This window comes from Bombina bombina, chromosome 3 (genome assembly GCF_027579735.1).
Source record: "Bombina bombina isolate aBomBom1 chromosome 3, aBomBom1.pri, whole genome shotgun sequence".
Taxonomy (NCBI): domain Eukaryota; kingdom Metazoa; phylum Chordata; class Amphibia; order Anura; family Bombinatoridae; genus Bombina; species Bombina bombina.
Genome location: NC_069501.1, coordinates 282,761,891 through 282,780,890, shown reverse-complemented (window position 1 = coordinate 282,780,890; position 19,000 = coordinate 282,761,891). Strand labels below are relative to the sequence as shown.

Sequence of the window (19,000 nt, the reverse complement as noted above, 5' to 3'; positions counted from 1 at the left end):
TGCCAAGCTCCCGAGGTACATGTCAAGGTCAAAGGATCCTCAGGCTGTTCTGATAGATGCTCTGGCAGTTCCTTAGACTTTCAGTCTGGCATATGTGTTCCCTCCGTTTGCTCTTCTTCCTCGGGTCATTTCTCAGGTCAAACAAGAAAGGGCATCAGTGATTCTCATTGCTCCGGCATGGCCTTGCAGAATCTGGTTTGCAGATCTGATGGAGATGTCTTCCCTTCCACCTTGACGTCTTCCATTAAGGAAGGACCTGCTTCTGCAGGGTCCCTTCCTTCATCCAAATCTCGTTTCTCTGAAGCAGACTGCTTGGAGATTGAACGCTTCATTCTTTCTATGCGTGGTTTTTCTGAGTCAGTCATTGAGACTATGATCCAGGCTCGTAAGCCTGTGACTAGGAAGATTTATTACAAGATTTGGCATAAATATTTCTATTGGTGTGAATCCAAAGGCTACTCGTGGAGTAGAGTTAGGATTCCTAGGATTTTGTCTTTTCTCCAGGAGGGTTTGGAGAAAGGTTTATCTGCTAGTACCCTGAAGGGTCAATTTCTGCTTTATCTATTTTATTGCACAAGCGCCTGGCGGATGTGCCAGATGTTCATTCTTTTTTGTCAGGCCTTGGTTAGAATTCGGCCTGTGTTTGTTTACTACTCCACCTTGGAGTCTTAATTTGATTCTTAGAGCCCTTCAACAGGCTCCGTTTGAACCTATGCATTCTTTGGATATTAAGCTGTTATCTTGGAAGGTTTTGTTTCTGGTGGCTATTTCTTCGACTCGAAGAGTTTCAGAGTTTTCAGCCTTACAGTATGAATCGCCTTTTCTTATTTTTCACTCTGATAAGGTAGTTCTGCGTACTGCCTTGGGTTTTCTTCCCAAGGTTGTTTCTGATAAGAATATTAATCAAAAGTTTGTTGTTCCTTCTTTGTCTCCTAATCCTTCTTCTCATAAGGAGCGTTTGTTGCACAACCTGGATGTGATTCATGCATTGAAATATTATTTGCAGGCGACTAAGGATTTTCGCCAGTCTTCTTCTTTATTTGTTGTATTTTCTAGGAAGCGTAAGGGTAAGAAAGCTACGGCTACTTCTCTTTCTTGTTGGTTGAGGAGTGTTATTCGCTTGGCATATGAGACTGCTGGTCAAGTAGCCTCCTGAGAGAATCACGGCTCATTCCATGAGGGCTGTTTCATCTTCTTGGGCTTTCAAAAATGGAGCTTCTGTAGATCAGCTTTGCAAGGCTGCGACTTGGTCATCTTTGCATACTTTTTCTAAATTTTACAAATGTGATACTTTTGCTTTAGCAGAGGCTTCTTTTGGGAGAAAAGTTCTTCAAGCAGTGGTGCCTTCTGTTTAGAATAACTGTCTTGTCCTTCCCTTATCATCCATGTCCCCTAGCTTGGGTATTGGTTCCTAACAGTAATTAAGATGATCCATGGACTCACCGTGTCATTAGAAAGAAAACATAATTTATTCTTACCTGATAAATGTATTTATTTCTTGACATGGTAAGTCCACGGCCCGCCCTGTTTTTCAGATAGTTTGCTTCTCTATAAACTTCAGGCACCTCTGCACCTTAGATTACTTCCTTTCTCCTTTCCCTTTGGTCGAATGACTGGGGATTGTGGGTAGGGGGAGTCGTATTTAACAGCTTTTACTGTGGTGCTCTTTTGCCTCGTCCTGCTGGTCAGGAGTGATATTCCCAACAGTAATTAAGATGATCCGTGGATTCACCGTGTCAATAAATAAATTTATCAGGTAAGAATAAAAAAAATTTTGCGTTCACCTGCAGGTGCGGACAATTTTCTTTTGATCCGGTTAGGATGTGTTTTATTTATTTATTTTGGAGCTCGTGGCTGTTGTAGTCTTTACTTGTTAAGGGAAATTCCTTTTTCTCTGGGATTTTGATGCTAGCGATTTTATGGTCGCTATATATGTTACTTCCGGTGGAAGTCCCCCAAAAAAAAAAAGATAATTTTTTTTTTATCTTCAGACAATATTTAAGCCTCAGAGCTTATTTGTCTGTCGTTTGTTTGTTTATTCTAGCCCTGCTAGGGTTTAGAACTTTCAGTCAGCCTTTAAACAGTTCGGTTGTACCTTGGTCAGCAGGCTGGTCCTGGTTGGGTACTAGTTCCCTCTGTTCTTTTGAGGTTCTATCAGACATTTTGTATCCTTGACAACAGGCTGGTCCTGTTTGGGTACTAAGTTTGCTTACCTCTTGTTACAAGGTTGTTTTTCTTGTTTCTACAAGTTAAAAGAGGCCCTTCTATCCAAGATTTCAGGTTAGTCCTACGTTATTTAATTTTGGTGGGGCGTCTGATGTTGGTCGTTCTCGATACTAAGTGTTTTGTCCCTGCATTGCTTATGTGGTTTGCTGGGATTACGTATTCTGCTATGGCAGTATGTTTGTAGTTCCTGGACAGAAGCTAGAGTCCTCCCTTCCGAGGCAGGGGGGGGAATCAGATGACTGCATGGAGATCTCCAGTACCTGGTGTAGGGGGTGATTATTCCCCCCTATTGGTACTCCTTGTGGATTGGATTGTCCGATTTTCAGATCTCTTTCGCCAGTGTTTCTCTCCTCTTTTTTGAGGATTGCTATGCTTTTCGCTTCCCCTTGCCTTTTTGGGGTAGGACTTTCGGTCATCTGGTTATGGAGACTAGGTTCTTAGGGACCGTTTTTGTCCTTGCAGTCTCCCCTTTTGATCCTATATTTGGGGATCTGGGGGATTGTTATACAGTCTCTCTTGCCGTCAACCAATAGGAGTTTTATGATGCTCCTTCATTCGTTAATTCCTTGAGCTGTAGGTTTTTTGAGGGTTGATCCAGACTGGATCTTTAGAGACTGTCATATTCTTTCAATCATTGGATTCTGATCTCTTTTGGGTCCTTCCTTTGTCTTCGGACTTTGTGGTTGTTATCTTAGAGGCTGTTTCTGGCTGAGTGTACAGCCAATGGGATACATCATGAGAGATCAGAGTACAAGACCCCATGGGGGTATGACATCCATCATCTTTAGTGGTCTTTTCATTTACAGCTAACTTTGTGGCTGTTCCGCAAGGTTTTTGGTCTGGATCCGGCACCTGGTTTTGGGGGTCCGTTTTTTTAACTTAGTCCTGGTCTTCGACTTGGCCTTTTGGTTACTCTGTCTTCAAGATTTAATAGTCTTGGATCTGTCCGGCGTTCAGTAGCAGACTTGTTTTTCCCGTTCCTGGGGAAATCTCCTTGTTCCTACTGAGGCGTTCTTTTTCTCTCTTCTGGAGAAATGGAGGATGTTTTTCCTGGGAATTTCTTTACTGGAATATTCCTGGGTTTCTCCGTTTTCCTTCTATTTGGACGGATCTGGTCTACTGCGCCTATCCAGTTAGCTCCTTCTGAGGTAGTTTTCCTCATCTGACTCTAGGAGTTCAGTGGGTTGAGGGTTTCTCTTGTCTATAGTGTACCCTCCCTTCAGTTTTCTGAGGGGAAATAAGGATAGGTATGTTAGTCTCTCTGGGTGTCGGTGCCTCCTTCCTGCTTCTTTTCCTTAGGAACTCGTGGTTGGAGATTCATTATCGGATCTCTGGGCCTTGGCGATGCTGGGATTTTTTAATCTCTTTTGTCCTCGGGACATTGACAGTCACTTTTGTGATAGGACTTTTCGATCGGAATTGGGGTCAGGAATTCTGACTGCTCTGTTTGGGCATCGACCACGTATCTTGTCTCCCGAAGGATCCTTACTTAGGTTGGGAAGCCCTGCAGTTGGTTTGGAACCTTCCCTTAGCGGGTAGTTGGTTCTTCCTTATTGGTCAGGGTGTTGTCCTCCCTTACCCCGTTTTCTAGTAGGGGGGTCCGCCCTGCTTTCTGAGTTTTTCTCTTGTTCCTTTCCAGGAAGGTCCTGGTGCAAGTTTGCTAGCTACTCGGTTGGCTAGTTACTATGGTTTGACGTTTTGTCTGACTGCTTAGCCGATGGAAGCCTGCAGCTTTCATTTGTGGCGTAAACGGATCTTACTATTCCGTTCCTGAGGTTTGTTTTCTGACCTACGGGTGTTCAGTTTCTCTGTGCTAGTTAGCTGTTTATGTTATGGTAGTATTGTTCTACCTTTTTGTCCTTTTGTCCTTCCGGGACTTCGGTTCCAAATAAGGCTTTACTTTGGTTCCTTTCGGATCCATGTAGGAGGTGATCTGGAATTTTTCCTTTCTTTGCTCTCCTCCGTCAGTAGTGTATTTTCTACGCGACTTTGATCTCTTGCAGCCTGGTAGCCGATCCTTTTAGAGTTCTGCTAGGGGCTTCTCTCTCTCTGTTTTGTCCTCGAATCTGGGATTGTTTCTGGAGGTTCTTTCGGACCTTCTTATCTGATTCCTTCCTTGTTTTAGTTAGGGAGAATGTGGTGTGGGAGTTTGTTTGTTGTTTCCCTAGCCATTATTCATAGAGGGTTTTTTCTTTGTGCGCTTCTAGAGAGTGGGACTTTGTCTCCTCAGAGGCTTTTGTGCTCAGAGGAGTCCAGAATTTAGAGTTATCTTTACATGGGATCCTTATGGTTCTATTTGATGGGCAATTACCTTGTCCTCTTACCATATTTTTGTTCTTCCTGCTTCTGTTGAAGAAGTTTTTTCTTTTAACGGGAACCTGGGTTGTGTCATTTTGTGGTGCCATCAGTATGGGCCGCCTTTTTGTTCCCTCCCGTTTGCATTTAGTGTCCTCTATAAGCTTGGGTATTGATTTCCCAAAAGTAATGAATGCAGCTATGGACTATCCTTGTTTTAAGAAGAAAAACTTAAATTATGCTTATTAATAATTTTCTTCTTCTGTACAGGGAGAGTCCACAGCTCCCCGCCCGTTTTTTTTTTTGTTTTTTTTTTTGGTGGGTGGCCTTTCTTTTTTCTCTGTTCTTCTGGCACCTTTTTTCATCCTGATATTTCTCCTACTGCTCCTTGTTCCCTTGGCAGAATAACTGGGGGATGAGGGAAGTGGGGGAGGTATTTAAGCCTTTGGCTGGGGTGTCTTTGCCTCCTCCTGGTGGCCAGGTTCTGTATTCCCAAAAGTAAAGAATGCAGCTGTGGACTCTCCCCGTACAGAAGAAAAGAAAATTATCGGTAAGCATAATTTAAGTTTTTAAAAGATAAGTTGCAGCCCATAGTATTCATCTTGATTTATGATGTATTTTTTGCCAAACTGGAAAACGATTCTTTTAAAATAAAAGTAAAATTACTTTTTAAATATTGTGTCAATTATAATCATTAAGCAAATATGCTCAATATACCCACCATGTCCATATACAAATGGCATTCATACTGTTTAGCAGTGTTCAGGATGGATTCGGATTACAATAGGTTAATGTCACACATGTAAACTTCCCCTTACACACTGAACAAAAGGTTAATTCAAAAGAACTGTACTGTAACCTTAAGAGGTATGAAATGACCATTGCCTATGCCACGTTCAGTTGGATTCCCAGTTTTGATCCTGATGACACGTACTTAACAACCAAAAACATTTTTTTCAGGAACTTTTCTTTGGAAAAATCGTTCTCAGCTGTGGGCTTTTAATGGTCAAATCCATTTTAGATTATGATCACCCAAAAAACACACTTCCCATATAGTCCGGAACTGAAACCAAGTTCTCAGAAGCCAATATAAGATCAATTGTGATAGACCTAGGCTCAGTAATGCAAAAAATGGCATGCTCTAACAAATTATAATATGTCATGTTTGCATTAGGATGTCCCAATAATGAATTACATTTAAAATGCCTATAAGTCACATAATGGATCTTTGTGGCATGGATACAAGATAAGTATATGTCTGTTTTAGACTTACAGACATAGGTACAGGCTCAGGTTTTCTGAACTGTGAAAATAAAAACCAGTCTAATAAGGTCTCTTGGGAAATTACTTTAGTGAGCAGTGTCAGGAATGTAACATTCATTTAAGAGATACATGACATGTTCTATGTGAAAAGCCTAGGCAGAGGTACTTTCGCATGGCTACGCGTGATGTGCTGCTTTTCTGTATCTTTGTCTTATTGTTAGTTTGTCCGGTCTGTTTGGTGTTTCAAAACTTCTAATTGGTTGAAAATGAAATTCCCATTTCTCAGTTAGTTACTATCCCTTTTGTTTCTGTGTGCAGGTTAAAGCTGATCGGAGCACCAAGTGGGGTTGAATATTGCCCACAAAAAACACCAGGTAACAAGTAGAATGTGACAATATAATGCAAACATAATGAGTCTCTCTCTTTCTCTGACCCTCCCTTGCTCACTTCCTACTCCGTTCTTTCCTGACTCCATGTTTCCTCTCTTATTACTCTTTATCTTTCTATGTGTTTTCAATGTTCTTAATTTTCCTGAAACCCTCTTTATCTGATGAACGTGTCTCCATATGGTGGGCCCTTTGTACTTTTTTCATATTTCCTTTCTGGTCTGTTACCTCCTTCTCTGTTCATGTCCCTCATATACATCTTCTCATTATCTTTTTATGCTGTAAATCTTTGTGTTCTCTGTCACTTTTCTTGCGTATGATGCCTTTTGCATGTTTCCTGTTCTCACTTGCATGAATCTTACTCTCGGGTGTTACTTTGTATTTTGTCTATTTCTCTCCTCCATGTTACTGTCCCTCTCTCTCTCTCATGTTCTTTATGTCTCCTCTTTCAATGTCCCCCCCCCCCTCTCCTGCTCCACCTCTTCGGACTCTTCTTTTTCTCCATATTCCTTCCCCTCCCTTTCTTGGCACCCCATCAGGGTGAGATGATCGACCGCATAGAGTATAATGTCGAGCATGCTGTGGATTATGTGGAAAGAGCCGTGTCGGATACCAAAAAGGCTGTAAAGTACCAGAGTAAAGCTCGAAGAGTGAGTATTTTGTGTCTATCCCAGTTACTGTTGAGAAGAGGCTCATGCACCCTCCTTAGTATTCCACTTGGTTTTTATGTTTGAGGTCTATATGACAGATACATCAGCATTCTTTGCATCAGTCACATTTGTGCTAAAGACATCTGTCACTCTAAGGTGATCATTTTTTAAACTGTGTGCAACAAGCTCATCCCTTCTGCTGTCTCTAATATTATTTTGTTATACATTTTATTCCCAACCACCCTCTGAGAAAGTTCTGCAAATGCACCTGATCCTTAATTGTATCCCCAAGTCTTTATTTATTTATCTGATCATTTGTTTAATAATTCATTTACCTTTTAGTGAGGTTGTAGGATGAAAAAAATGCTGTCCCTTTCTCTATTTTCACTTTCATTACAACAATGTATTCACTCTCCTAATTTGCAGCTTTCAGTTTCCTCTTTATTTTAATTGTAGTGTGGCTCCAGCTGTTAAACTGCAGTACCCACATCTGCTTTCACTTTTGCTGCATTGAGACCCCCTCTACAACATTGCACCCCTTTTAAAACATTTATTTTTTTATGCAGATATTTTCCAATGCCTTCCATAAGTGCCAATGTGATGTGTTTATGGAAAAAGAATACTTTACTTTATCAGATTTTAATAGGACATTAAAATTTGACCGTCATCTGCCAGGATTAATAACCTGAAATTTAGATTCTCAACTGGAATAAATTGTCATTGCAGTGATGAAAGATAGTGGTTAGAAAATTCAGAGTTTTCATCTCGTAAATAATATAAATTGTATTTTCTTCCTAATGGGAAAGAGTCCAAAGCCACATTCATTACTTATGGGAAAAAGAACCTGGCCACCAGGAGGAGGCAAAGACCCACCAGCCAAAGGCATAAATACTCCTCCCACTTCCCCTATCCCCCAGTCATTCTTTGCCTTTCGTCCCAGAAGGTTGGCAGAGATGGGTCAGAAGTTTTCTTTTAAAATTCTTTTATTTCTTTTTCATGTCTCTTATTAAGGGTGCTACCCTTCGACATGGGACGGGAGTTTTAAGTAGTCCTGTCAGTCTCTCGTGGAGGGCCTGGGCGAATGTGAGAGTCCGGAGATGCAGTGGGAGCTTCCCCTGCGACATCATCCCAACTCGTATTCACAGCTCCGTTTCAGCACTTGCCATTGCCGAACTTCGTTTCGCTACATGCTGTCTTCTCTCAAGTCCATGACGGAGGCAATGCTACTATTCGTCACACTTGAAGGGCCGTGTTCCTGTTCCACGGCGTAGATACCGGTAAGATTGTTTCATTTTATTCCGTTATCTGTAATGTGATTATTATGACAGTTAAAAATGGGCCTCGCTGAGGCACCTTCTGCTCCGATCTGGGAATCATGGGATAATTCCTCCTTAGGGTGGATTAGTGAACTGGGACGGGGTTTTGTTTATCATGTTTCTTATGTGATTCAACCTGCTTGTGTATGAGCATAGGAGCTCTGCGACACATATTGGCTTGTTCTTTCGGTTGTGGTTTCTGACTGAGTGGCGACAGAAGGAAAGAGTCTGTCCGCTGAGGCCTGATCATAGGAGGTGGTGAGTGCCCCCAGCCATTGTGGGTGTCAGGTGCTAGTCGCTTTTTTTTCCCCAATCTCTGTTTATCTTGTGCAGTCTTAAGCCATGGAGGATTCCAATGCCAGGGCTATTTTTATATCTGATTCTAAATCGTCCTTGGATGAAGACCATAATTTGGCCCAGTTATCGCAAGTTTGCCAATCTTGTCTATTGTGCTTGGATAGTTTGCTGGGTCCCTCGGGCTCAGGGGACCCTGGGCCTTCCAAGCCATCGACCTCTGGGGGCTCTGCTCCTCAGGAGACGCCTTCCCAATTGCATACTCCTTTTGAGGTTGGCCCCGATGTTAATGTCCCCTCCGCACAGGGTGGATTGTTACCCCCGGAGATGGCGGAACATTTTCGATTTAATATTTTAATGGCGGTGATTCGCTTGCAGGACCCTGAATTTTTCTTGCAGTTAGGTGCCTGCCTGCCTATTCCAGGTGTTCAGACCGTGAACGGCACTATAATATTCCCCCGGGGGTGTTAGTTCCCCCTTGTTGTTCCTTTCATTATAGGATTGTGCGGCTGCATGTCCTTTTACAACGACTTTTTGACTTATTGGGGGATCCTTTCCTTTATGGTCCGAGGACTTCTCAGTTCTCGCAAGGTTCTTCGAGATAGGCTAGTGGGGATGTGTCTCTCCCCGGTCGGTCTACTGTGAGCTTTCCCAGTCTTTTTTTCTGGACGTTACGGTTTACGTTTAGCAAGTCCTGTGGAGACATAGTTCCTTCTGGGCAGATGCCTGCGGGTGCCCTTGTCTAGATTATTTTTCTTTCTGTTTTCCCTATAGGAATTCTGGGATTGCTGAATTTAAATTCTTCTATGGAAGTTGTTCCCGGATTTCTTCCATAGTTTTGTGTGACCTGTTACTTGTTAATGACGCATGTTGCGCCTGGCTGGTCCGGCGGCACCTACTGATCTTTTGGTCAGTTATTTGTTTTTATACAAAGAAAGAAAAAAACAAGACAAAATTATACTATTCTTCTGGACCTTCGGGTCTGGATGTCGGAAACGCTTGGGCTGGCCGGTGTCAGTCCGCACCCGACGCCGGGACCGGTGGTATCTCACCATGTCCTTTCACATCCCTGATCCGAGGGGTGTAGTCCTTACCATGTGGAGCGGTTATGCCTGTTTGAGCTGCTGTTGATGGTTCTCCTAGAGTCTTTGCCATCGTTTAGTTTAGGTTGTAATGCGGAGGTGACCAATGTCCTCTACCTCCGCCCCTGGGAGCTTTTTAGGCTCTGATGGAATTTTGGATTGACTTCTCCGGTGTTGTCACTGGTGCCCTGGTCTTCTTTATCGCCCCTTGGGAATTTGGACCCGTGGTGGGCTCTGTTCCGGAGTCCTGTACCTCGGGGCTACTGATTAGGGTTTTTTTCCCTAATGAACTCTTGCTGCGGGTGTTTTTCACATTATCTGTCCTTCTTGGATTTTAATTCGAGGTTCTTTTTTCTCGTTGAGATAGCCTGCCAGCTGGTCCGGCTTGGGGCGTGTTGCCTTGGGCGCTGACTTATGGAAGTCTGGTTTCCTGCTTTCTGATTCTGTTGTGGATCTCAGGGAGAGTCTTGGATTCTGGCAGTCTAGCTCTTTATCCTATCTGTATGTCCCTGTTGTGCCCCTGGGATTTGGGGTTGGGTACAGATGGGTCCTTTTGTCTCCCTTTTAGGGAGTCTGATGTATTTTCAGTTTGATACCTTTGTGGAGGATGGGCGCTGGGCCTTTTTGTTAAGGGGTTCCCTTTTCCTATTCCTCTTTCGTGTCTAGGACTAGCTCTAGCTCAGTTTGACCTCTTTTTCGCCTTTGTCTCTGCCTTCTACAGACTTTTCACGGCAAAGGGGTGGGGCTTGTTGGTCGCCTTGCTGCTTGTGTTAAGGGGGCTCGAGCGGTTGCTCTTAGTCTTGGCCCTTTTGTTGGGTTCTGGGAGGTCTGTATTCCTTTCTGTCCTAGGATTTGCGCTGGTCACTCAACACTTTGGGCGTTCTGTGCCTGTACAATCATTTGTAAATTGGTTGGGTGTCCTGGGGACACGTGCTCCCTGTCGCGTTTTTCTGAGGGACTCTTGTCTCTTTTGGATTAGCTATGCTTCCTAGTAAGCGGAAGGTTTGCTGTTGGGAAACAGCTGCACTTATTTTACCTTTTCGGCTGGCAAGCTATTGAGCCTAGGCTATTTTGGCCTACGTTGAGCTTTGCTACCCAGCTTGCAGAAGGTTGCTGTTGTGTCCAGGGCAACTGTTGCTCCTTGAACGCTAATATGTACTTTAGGGTCCCTTGTGAGTTGTTTTTCTGAACCCTCCGTGGGTTCTTGTTCAGAAGGGTTGATTCAGGAAGGATGTTCCTCTGCTCTGGGGCCTATAGTGGTGTAGTGTTCTGCTCAGTTTCAGTTGCGCAGGAGCGGGATGTTTTGTATCCGTTTTCAGATGGGGGCTCTGCTTATTTTTGCGCCACTAGTTTTTTGTCATCCTTTTCCTGTCTCTCTCCTGAGCTTTTCTCCAGCTACGGAAATTTTTCTTTGCTTGTGAGGTGTCCTCAGTTTCTTGTGATCTGGGGTGTGGGACTTAGTCTGTTTTCCCCTGCTCACTGGGGCGGGGGATTTTCCTTCACATCCTCGTTTATATGGTGATGCGTGTTCAGTCTCGCTGTTTTTGCGTTTGTTGGTCCTTGAGATTCGTTTGTTTCTCTTCTAGTCCTTTCCTGACTTTTCAGATAGTCTGTTTGGGTGTAGCCTACTGAGTGGCTCCGGGTATGTCTCCTTGTCACCCTGGACGTTGTTCCTTTTCTTCTGTCTTGTATCTTCCCTCTGGGAATTTTTAGTCAGGGTCCCTCGCTTGGTTGAGGGGCTGCGGCGGGGTTGTTGCCCCTGACAGATGCTGTCTTTGAGTTGGGTGCTCTTGGTTGGCCCATTCGTGGTTCTATCTAGGTTCTTTAAACTGTTGGTAGATTTGTGTTTTGGGGACCACTTTTTTCAAAATGTTTGTTGATCCCTGTTTCGGATGACCTGGGACTTTGTTTTCTTGGGAATCTATTTTTAGGTTGGTGCCTTTATAGGTCTGCCTCTTACCCTCCCATTTTGGCATTCTGTGTCCTCTTTGGCTTGGGTATAAATTTCCAATAAGTAATGAATGCGGCTGTGGACTCTTTTTCCCATTAGGAAGAAAAACATACATTATGCTTACCTGATAATGTTTCCTTTTTGGTATAAAATAGACATTAAAGGGACAGTCTACACCAGAATTTTTTTATTTTTTTTTAAAGATAAAGAATTCCTTTATTACCCATTCCCCAGTTTTGCATAGCCAACACAGTTATATTAACCCCTTCACTACCGGGACTTTCAGAGAAAAACTTGCCAAAAATACTGGAGAATTTTCAGCATTTTTGCTATCACTCCATTTAAACAGAAATAGAGCCTTGTTTTTTTTTTATTTACCTGTCAAAACTATATTTATTTTTTAAGTAGACAACCCAAGGTTTTGATCTAGGCCCATTTTGGTATATTTCATGCCACCATTTCACCGCCAAATGCGCTCAAATAAAATAAATTGTTACTTTTTTCACAAACTTTGGGTTTCTCACTGAAATTATTTACGTACTGTGTGTGCAATCATGGCACAAATTGTAGTAAAAGCATCTCTGGGATCCCCTTTTTTATGGGTTTTCGGTAGTGTAGTGGTCCCACAACCTCCCCCCCTCCGGCAATCACCATTAAGACCCCCCCCCCCCCGGCCACCCAAGCACATTTTATGTAGAGAAGCTGCCCCAACCTTCCCTGTCCCTTTAAAAAAAAAAAAAACTTCCATAGGTAGGGCCCTCCCACTACCTCCATCTCTATCCCGCCTCCCCTGCTGGGCCACCCACCCACATCTCCCGCCGGCTCCGGCAGATGATCGTTACATATGGTGACACACACACTGTCACCGTCTTTAATGATCAGGCATCTGCCCTAATTTGGAGGGGGAGCACCGATCGCACTCCGGCTCCATATGCGGGAGGTGCCTTAAGTTACAACCGAGAGTGCTGGAGCTTCCTGGAGCAATGACGTATATATACGTGGTGCGGTACGATAGCCAAAGTACCGCAGATTGCATATATACATTGTTATGGGTTAAGGGGTTAATTTACTGTTTACCTCCGTGATTACATTGTATCTTAGCATCTTCTGACAGCCCCCTGATCACATGACTTTTTATTTATTATCTATTAAATTGCATTTTAGCCCATTAGTGCTGTGTTGTGCTGATTCTTAAATTACTCAGCGAGCTTGAGCACAATGTTATCTATGTGGCCAACATGAACTAGCAATCCCCTGTTGTGAAAAGCAAATAAAAAAGCATGTGATAAGAGGCTGTAGTGGCTTAGAACAGGCAGACATTTAGAGGTTTAAATGTTGTAAAGTATATTAATATAACAATGTTGTGCAAAGCTGGGGAATGGGTAGTAAAGGCGTTGTCTATCTTTTTAAACAATAACAATTTTGGTGTTGACTGTCCTTTTAAAGTTGAATGCAATATTGAAGAGAAACACTGTGTTGCCATATACATTTACAAGCAGTTTCTGTAATGTTAACTTGTTCTCTCTTGCAGAAGAAGATTATGATTATTATTTGCTGTGTAGTACTTGGTATCGTCATTGCTTCAACGTTTGGAGGAATATTTGGATAGACCACCCAGACTTCCACGGATTGCATGGCAAGAGAAATGCGGCCCACGGTGCAAGCCGCAAGAGAACTTGGGGAACTGACTGTGAAAACATGCTTCCTGAGTGGAGAGCCCCTCTGCATGACAACCCTGTGTGTAACCCAGCGCACGTACCCAGGAAGAGACTCAACATTTGATGTGGGAGGGGAAGGAAGGGGTGCAATGAAGTAAAACCATCAGCAAGGCAGTGGGGGGAAAAGAGAAGTCCTTCGTTGTAGTTGAGCGTTTAAGCAATGAATCCAACCAGGTGCTTTTAGGAATAATTTTAGGGTTAGGGTTCCTACAATGCCTTTATATTCTAATTTAGTGCCCATCAGATGCCTTCTGGATTTAAATTAGATGTCTTTAACACAGCCAACTAGACAACAGTGTTGGTCCAATGTGCCAAGCAGGGCAAGCTTTTTTTCTCTTACGAAATCCCCCTTCTCCCTCCTGAAAATCCTTGGGACAATGCGCTGTACAGACTCTTGGCCTCCCCTTTGCATGTCAGGGGTTCAGTGTTTGGTTAAACTTTTCAAGGTCGGAAACTGTTTTGTGTCATCCTGTCCTCTACTATACCAATACCTCTCCTGGAGAGGGGCACATCCTTATGGGTTTGGGGGTTTTTTTTCAATTTTTTTTTTTTTTAAATAAGGTGAATTCATTCCCTTTTGTAATTTTGTGAACTTTGTCTGCCTATATGTCTCTCTCTAATCCACATATGCAACCATGATGTCTCAGTCTTAGAAGCTGTGGAGATGTCACAGTGGGGCAATGCAGCACCATCAGTTGAGTTTGTGATGGTAACCCAAGCCCTAATGTGCCTTATGGCTTGTATCAGTCGGGAATTAACCCTTTTAGTGCTGGGAAGGTATTGACACCTTCACTGTTCTGAAGGGATTAATCACCAGCATGCTTTGTGAGGAGAGTTTTTATATATGGTGTTACTTCGTCCTGATGTATTTTGTCTGCACCTCTTGTGTGGCATTTAATAAATGATGTGTGTTTGAGGAGATGCCATTGGTCAACTCTTGCTTGATTTTTAAATCTCCTATAGTCTTCCTACCTTCTATAAGTGGCTTTGTCTAAGCTACACAAAATATGTATATGCTACAATTACCATTTGTTAAATACTAAAACTTAAATTGACAATAAATGTTGTTGTTTTTTTATTTTACATTATGTAGTACAGCCGATCAAATGTAGTACCAGCGGCCCCACAGAAACTTTGGGCACAAACAACTTTCAGTAGTAAGAGTTGTTGAAGCAGAAATGTTGCTAACTATTACCTAGATTACGAGTTTTGCGCTAAACAGGGTGTGAAACGAACACCAAAAAAGTTGCTTTATTTCACTCTCCATATCGCTGCCATTACGAGTTACTGAAAAGCCTCCTTGTGCGTGTGATAGGGTGGCATTAAGCTCCATACCGCACAAAATCCAAGGGCTGCTTTGACGTGCTCGTGCACGCTGTCCCCCATAGACATCAATGGGGAGAGAGTGTTAGAAAAAAAAAACACCTGAAGTGTGGAATGAAAAAACTCCGTAACGCAACGGGGAAAAAAGTTAGATTTAAACCTAACACCCTAGCATAAACCCCAAGTCTAAACACCCTTAATCTGCCGCCCTGACATCGCCGACACCTAAATAAAGTTTTAACCCCTATTCTGCCGCTCCCCGACATTGCCGACACTAATAAAAGCTATTAACCCCTAATCCGCCGACACTAATAAAAGTTATTAACCCTTATTCTGCCGCTCCCCGAAATCGCTGCCACTATAATAAAGTTATTAACCCTTATTCTGCCGCTCCCCGACATCTCCGCCACTATAATAAAGTTATTGACCCCTATTCCACAGCTCCCTGACATCGCCTACACTATAATAAAGTTATTAATCCCTAAACCTCCCGCCCCCCACATCGCCGCTACTAAATAAACCTATTAACCCCTAATGCGCCAGCCCCCCCACATCGCAAAACACTAAATTAAACTATTAACCCCTAAACCTAACACCCCCCTAACTTTAAATTAAAATTACAATATAACTATCTTAAAATAAATAAAAACTTACCTGTGAAATAAAAGCTATAAATTATAGTGATGGTAAATTTTCCCAAACTGCTAAACATAGTTGGAAAGGTCTTCTGCTAACTAGCATATCAATATGCTTATTTATTACCCAAGTCATCTGTGCACTAAAGAAATCTCTTTTTATTCATGCTACATCAGGTCATTGAATGAAGCCTCTGTCTCCGATTTTTGATGTGGGTTATTTGAGTGTCAGCAATTCTAGCCAATCGGAGCATCACCATGCGCCCCATGTTAATTGATCACAGCACGCTCCCATGCTTGGAACTCTGCGATCAACTTGAAATACGCATGCGCAACTCCTTACGCTATTTGCACAACTGCAACACTGCTTATGTTGCGCAAATAGTGTAAAGAGTTGCACATGCGCATTTCAAGTTGATTGCAGCATTCCAAGCACGGGAGCGTGCCGTGTTCAATTAACATGGGGCTGCATTCAATGACGTAATGTAGTATGAATAAAAAGAGATATATTTAGTGCACAGATTACTTGGGTAATAAATAAGCATATCGATATGCAAGTTAGGAGAAGACCTTTCCAAATATGTGTAGCAGTTTGGGAAAATTTACCATCACTTTAAACTAACATTACTATTCTAATAAAATTTAAAAAAAAACTACCAATTAAAAAATCTAAATTACAAATTTAAAAAACCTAACACTATGAAAAAAAATTAAAAAATCTAAAATTACAAAAAACAATACACACTAAATTACCAAAAATAAAGAACACTAAGCTTACAACAAATAATAAACAAAATTATCAAAAATAAAAACAATTACACCTAATCTAATAGCTCTATAAAAATAAAAAAGCCTCCCAAAATAAAAACACCCACTAGCCTACAATAAACTACCAATAGCCCTTAAAAGGGCCTTTTGTAGAGCATTGCCTTAAGTTAAACAGTTCTTTTACCTGTAAAAAAATACAGTACACCCAACAGTAAAACCCACCACCCAACCAACTCCCCAAAATAAAAAACCTAATTCTAAAAAAATCCTAAACTACCCATTGTCCCTAAAGGGGCATTTGTATGGGCATTGCCCTTAAAAGGGCATTCAGCTCTTTTTAATTGCCCTTAAAAGGACATTCAGCTCTTTTAAAAAAAGCTAAAAAAAAAAAAAAACATCCAAAAAAACCTAACACTAACCCCAGACTATCTACTCACAATTCCTGAAGTCTGGACATCCATCTCCATCCAGGCGACGAGTAGATATTCTGAGGTTAGTTTTGGGTGGGTTTTTTTTTTAGATTAGGACTTTGGGCTTTTGGAAAAGATCTGAATGCCCTTTTAAGGGCAATGCCCATACAAATGCCCCTTTAGGGGCAATGGGTACTTTAGGATTTTTTTAGAGTTAGGATTTTTATTTTTGGGGGATGGCTGGGTGGTGGGTTTTACTGTTGTATTTTTTTACAGGTAAAAGAGCTGTTTAACTTAGGGCAATACTCTACAAAAGGCAGTTTTAAGGGCTATTGGTAGTTTATTGTAGGCTAGGGGGTGTTTTTTATTTTGGGGGGGCTTTTTTAATTTTATATGGCTATTAGATTAGGTGTAATTGTTTTTATTTTTGATCATTTTGTTTATTATTTTTGTAAGCTTATTGTTTTTTATTTTTCGTAATTTAGTGTATTTTTTTTGTAATTTTAGATTTTTTTAATTTTTTTGTATTGTTAGATTTTTTTAAAATTTGTAATTTAGATTTTTTAGTTGGTATTTTTTTTTATTTTATTAGAATAGTAAGGTTAGGTTAATTTATAGTTTAAACTTGTTTGTTTTTTATTTCACAGGTAAGTTTTTAATTTATTTTAAGATAGTTATATTGTAATTTTAATTTAAAGTTAGAGGGGTGTTAGGTTTAGGGGTTAATAGTTTAATTTATTGTTTTGCAATGTGGGGGGGCTGGCGGTTTAGGGTTTAATAGGTTTATTTAGTAGCGGCGATGTGAGCGCCGGAGGTTTAGGGGTTAATAACTTTATTATAGTGTAGGCGATGTCGGGAGCGGCGGATTAGAGGTTATTATTATTGGCAGATTAGGGGTTAATAAGTTTTAAATAATGTTTGTGATGCAGCAGGGTGGCAGTTTAAGGGTTAATATGTAGTTTATGGGTGTTAGTGTTCTTTGTAACATTTTAATTATGAGTTTTGTGAAACATTTTTGTTGCGCAAAACTCATAACTACTGCTCTCAGATGGCGGTATGGATTGTGTCATTTTTTTGAGTGCGTAATGGACGTTGCGTTACAGGCTAAAATGCTTGCGGTATAGCTATAGCGACATGACGTTACTGGCAATTACACTTGAATTGGCATTTTTTCAGCGTTAAGAGGCATAACGCAAAACTCGTAATCTAGGTGTGTGAAAATAAACAATTTCTTCAGTCTAGACATGTCAATCTAACACACATCAAATGGGTGCTAAACTGCAATTTGTTGTGTAAGTTTGACAAACTAATAAATATATACAGTCTCTAAGTGTAGCATTGGTTGCACAATATTGCAGGAAGAAAATCCTTGCTTAACATCCATTTAATTTCTTCCAATGAAAGTATACAAGACAAAAGGTTAATAATCCTTAACTTGTTTATCTTTTGTATACAATACCGATTGTGCATTTGTATTATTTATTCTCCATAAATCTTTAATTCTTCCATATAGGTGGTGAGAGTCCACGAGCTGTTACATATGGGATATACAGTACATTCCTACCAGGTGGAGGCAAAGTTTCCCAAACTTCAAAAGCCTATAAAAACCCCTTCCACCTCACTCATACCTTAGTTTTTACTTTGCCTCCATTGGAAGTGGTTGAAGCATGTTGATGTGCTTGATTTCTTCAGAGCATATTGAAGCCTAGTTACCCTCAGAGTACAGTGCTGGTCAGAGGGATGTGATTGGAGTACTACCTCATGATACAATGTTTTCGCCTCATGGGAAATCCTTCATAGGCTCTCTGTAAATTGGTTTGCAGGAACTAGTCCTCTGCCTCCCTTTTATAGATTGAGGTTATACTCCTATTCCATTACCTCTGCTGATATGTTTCAGTACTGGTTTGGCTGTCTGCTACTAAGTGGACGAGTGTCTATGAGTACGTTTTTAGAACCAAACCGATAGGAACACGCTAGGGGAAACAAGTTTAAACCACTCCAAAAATAGTTGCTCCTAGACCCCTACAAAGACAAAGTTAGAAATGTGAAGTAATAGGAGAGCGCTAAAACATAAGCTTAAAAACACTTTAAGTTAAATGTAAGTAAAACAGAAATTTATAATACAATTTAATGTAAATGAATCAATAAATAACATATATGTTCCTAAAGGGAAATCTCCCTTAAAAGCTGCAGCGATCCAATCAAATAGAAACCTACTAAAAAAGTTCTGATAAAATATCCCAAGTCAATTCCTGAAATAATCCCACTCGGATGGATGATATATCAATATTGTAATCCAAAAGGGATATAAGTGGTTTATCCATTATGTCCCTAGTTGCGTGTGGCATAAAACACAGTGTGTACTTTGAAGCTCCTGTTACTCCCCGCAGTTGTTACCTTCATCCGCAGCTTGTTCGACTGACCGTTTCTCACTGTCCAGAGATCCTGCTTTAGATGCGACTCTAGACTCTTGGCATATTTTCAAGTGTCCCAGGAGCTACTCACGTGGTCTTCAACTATTGGCTCTATTGGTGGATTTACAAACCAATCCCTAATTAGCTTCTTCATTTTGTCAAATTGCTGAAAATCCAAATTAGTGCTTGAGATCAGAATTCTTATTCCCACAGTATTATAGTTGACGTGTTTCGCCCTATTTAGTGGGCTTTATCAAGATATATTTACT

The 19,000-nt window shown here is 41.3% G+C and overlaps 1 protein-coding gene across 1 annotated transcript in view; it reads left to right on the top strand.

Moving 5' to 3' along the window:
- STX1A (syntaxin 1A) overlaps positions 1-14,243 on the top strand; it is a 348,539-nt gene extending 334,296 nt beyond the window's left edge. Inside the window, exons 9-10 of the mRNA XM_053706325.1 lie at positions 6,710-6,820; positions 12,995-14,243. Of these exons, the coding sequence (XP_053562300.1) occupies positions 6,710-6,820; positions 12,995-13,072 (189 nt within the window). The 3' untranslated portion in view covers positions 13,073-14,243. The remainder of the gene's footprint in view (positions 1-6,709; positions 6,821-12,994) is intronic.
- Positions 14,244-19,000: the final 4,757 nt, after the last annotated feature.